This window comes from Lepus europaeus, unplaced genomic scaffold (assembly GCF_033115175.1).
Source record: "Lepus europaeus isolate LE1 unplaced genomic scaffold, mLepTim1.pri SCAFFOLD_49, whole genome shotgun sequence".
NCBI lineage: Eukaryota > Metazoa > Chordata > Mammalia > Lagomorpha > Leporidae > Lepus > Lepus europaeus.
Window position 1 is genome coordinate 1304782 of NW_026909365.1, and position 2429 is coordinate 1307210.

The 2429-nt window shown below is 40.0% G+C and overlaps 1 protein-coding gene across 1 annotated transcript; it reads right to left on the bottom strand.

Moving 5' to 3' along the window:
- Positions 1-1107: 1107 nt before the first annotated feature.
- LOC133755454 (syntenin-1-like) lies at positions 1108-2134 on the bottom strand. The gene has a single exon (XM_062185562.1). The coding sequence runs from the start codon at positions 2065-2067 to the stop codon at positions 1171-1173; it is 897 nt and encodes a 298-aa protein (XP_062041546.1). The 5' UTR covers positions 2068-2134; the 3' UTR covers positions 1108-1170.
- Positions 2135-2429: the final 295 nt, after the last annotated feature.

Below are 2429 nucleotides of genomic sequence, written 5' to 3' on the forward strand. Positions count from 1 at the left end.
TTGGAGAAAAGCAAAGTCTTTACATTAGGCAAGTGCGTAACATGTCATCTATACAAACCGAAATATCATGTTTGTTTTCCGCACTTCTTTTTTTTTCACTTTATACATGTTTAATTTCGATAGGCATAAACCAAAACAGAAAAAAAAAATAAAGTGTCACTGTCACTTTGTTTGCAGGCAAGTGTCAGGAAATGGAACAAATTACCAGGAAAACATTTTTTCCTAAGTAGGTAGGTTACATAATTTTAACATTCAGATGCCAAAATTAGTATTATTCTACTTAATCTGCTAATGAAAAGAGGAATCAAAAGTTCATCCTGTTTCGTATAAGAAATTTTACATTAAATATATAGCGCTTTGTTTCTCAGGAAGCAGTACTGGCAACTTGGAGAAGATATTTCTGTTACGTGATGACTAGAAAATGTCAAATACAACCAAGCAGCTATGCTATAGCTCAGAAAGTACTATTAACCTCTTTTGGGCTAGTGCACATTTCAGTTTAATACAGAACTACATCTTGAGTTTTAGGAAGGCAGCAATAATTATATTTTGGCTTTTGTTCTAGAGCTTAGCATAGTTAAGGCGACAGTTGAAGCATATTAGTGAAGGTAGTTAAAATTTAATGACAATCATCATAATCTCTTATAACCTACATAAACTGTATAATGCTTACATGGAATGAAACCAGCATTACCTAATTGGTGTTTACATACATACAGAGGGAGAAAAAAACCTACCAAAGGCAATCACTCTAAATGTACTATCACGTACTTGTTAAAAATGCAAATATACCATAGAACTAAAATGACGTGAAGAGCACTACTCATTACCTAGAAGAAAGGTAACTGGTTCTCATACAAAGCTAAGCTGGCATCAATCACCCTCGTCACAATGGCTTAGAAAAGCATCAGGTTTCCAGTAGAGAAACTATTCTAGGAAAGTCAGTCAATCTTGTGAAAGTTTCACAGCTGTAAAACCAGGCTAAGACTACAACGACCGTGAAATCTGAGGAGATCAGATGAACCAGTAGATTCCCAGCCATATCGTGAGACGGGAAGGTCCTCATGCAGCATATGCTCCCTGGCTCCGGGAAAGCTTCATGTGCATAATACAGAAGTAGTTGAGAAAGGAAACTGGAGACGCTCAGCTGTTTCCATTGTGTCCTAACTGTTAAACTTCAGGGATGGTGTGATCCATCAGGCTTTTCATAATGCTTGGCGCCATCCGTTTAATAATATGTTCAAAGATAAAAGCAGGCATGATTGTGACGGTAACTACAGTCCCAGATGTTGATAGTATGTCTGCAATTTGAGAGTCCTTCAATCCAATGACGTTCTGGCCGTTGATCTCACAGATGTTATGTTCCGTGAGAAGACCGTTTCTGGCTGCAGAACTATCTTTCACTATGGATGTTACTTTCCCATTTTTAAAGATAAAGCCAACGTTTCCAGTACTGTCCTTATGCATAGTAATTGTCCGCTCAAAAGGCCTGTCATGAATGGTCATTGTGATCTTCTCTCCAAAAGCCTGTTTGAGCACCTTGTGAGCTTTATCAGAGCTCCAGCCTGCACAGTTTTCACCATTGATCTGGAGTACCTGGTCGCCAAATCTCAAACCAACCAATGAGGCTGGAGAATTTGCCTGGACTAGCTGAACAAATATACCATTATCTATTGATTTAAGCCTGAGTCCAATTTTTCCATCTTGATCCTTACATAAAATGACTTGACGAATCCCTTGTTTAATTTCTGCTCTGCGAATCCCAACATCATTTCCAGTTACAGGAGCCACCATATAGTTCATACTGGAAGGTCTTGCTACCAACTGCCCCTGAAGTGGTGCTCCAGAGACCATCACCAGATTTGCATGTATTTCTTCTTCATTTAAACTCAGGCCCATGTATTGAGAAAGTTCCGGATGCAGTTTACGATAAAGATTTCCATCTTGAGAGATGGGAGCAGAAGCTTCTGACAAAATTGCTGGGTTGGCAGGGTTTGCAGAAAAAGCAGTCTGAGCCTGAATTACTTTGTCTACCTTCAAGTCTTCAAGAGATGGATAGAGAGACATTTTTCCTGATTTATCTAGACCACAAGGACTCGCTCGCCGCTGCCGCCGCCTCGATCACAGCTAGCGACTTCCGAGACCCGAGAAAAGGAGAGCAGCACGCGTGAGAGGACCGCCCACCAGGCGCATCAAAGCACCACCCCCCCTGTGTTTTCCTCACTTCCTCTAGCTTTCTCCCTAGAAAATACGAATGTGTGGAGCTGGTGTCTCCATGTGGAAGCTGTTAGTGTTTCCAGCACAAAATTAAATGTTCCCTTATAAAAAAAAATTCAAAACAATAAAGTTTGTCAATAATATCCAGAAAACACAAACACAGACGCTGTCGCAATATGTGTGATTGAGTTAGCCAAAACACAACCGGATAT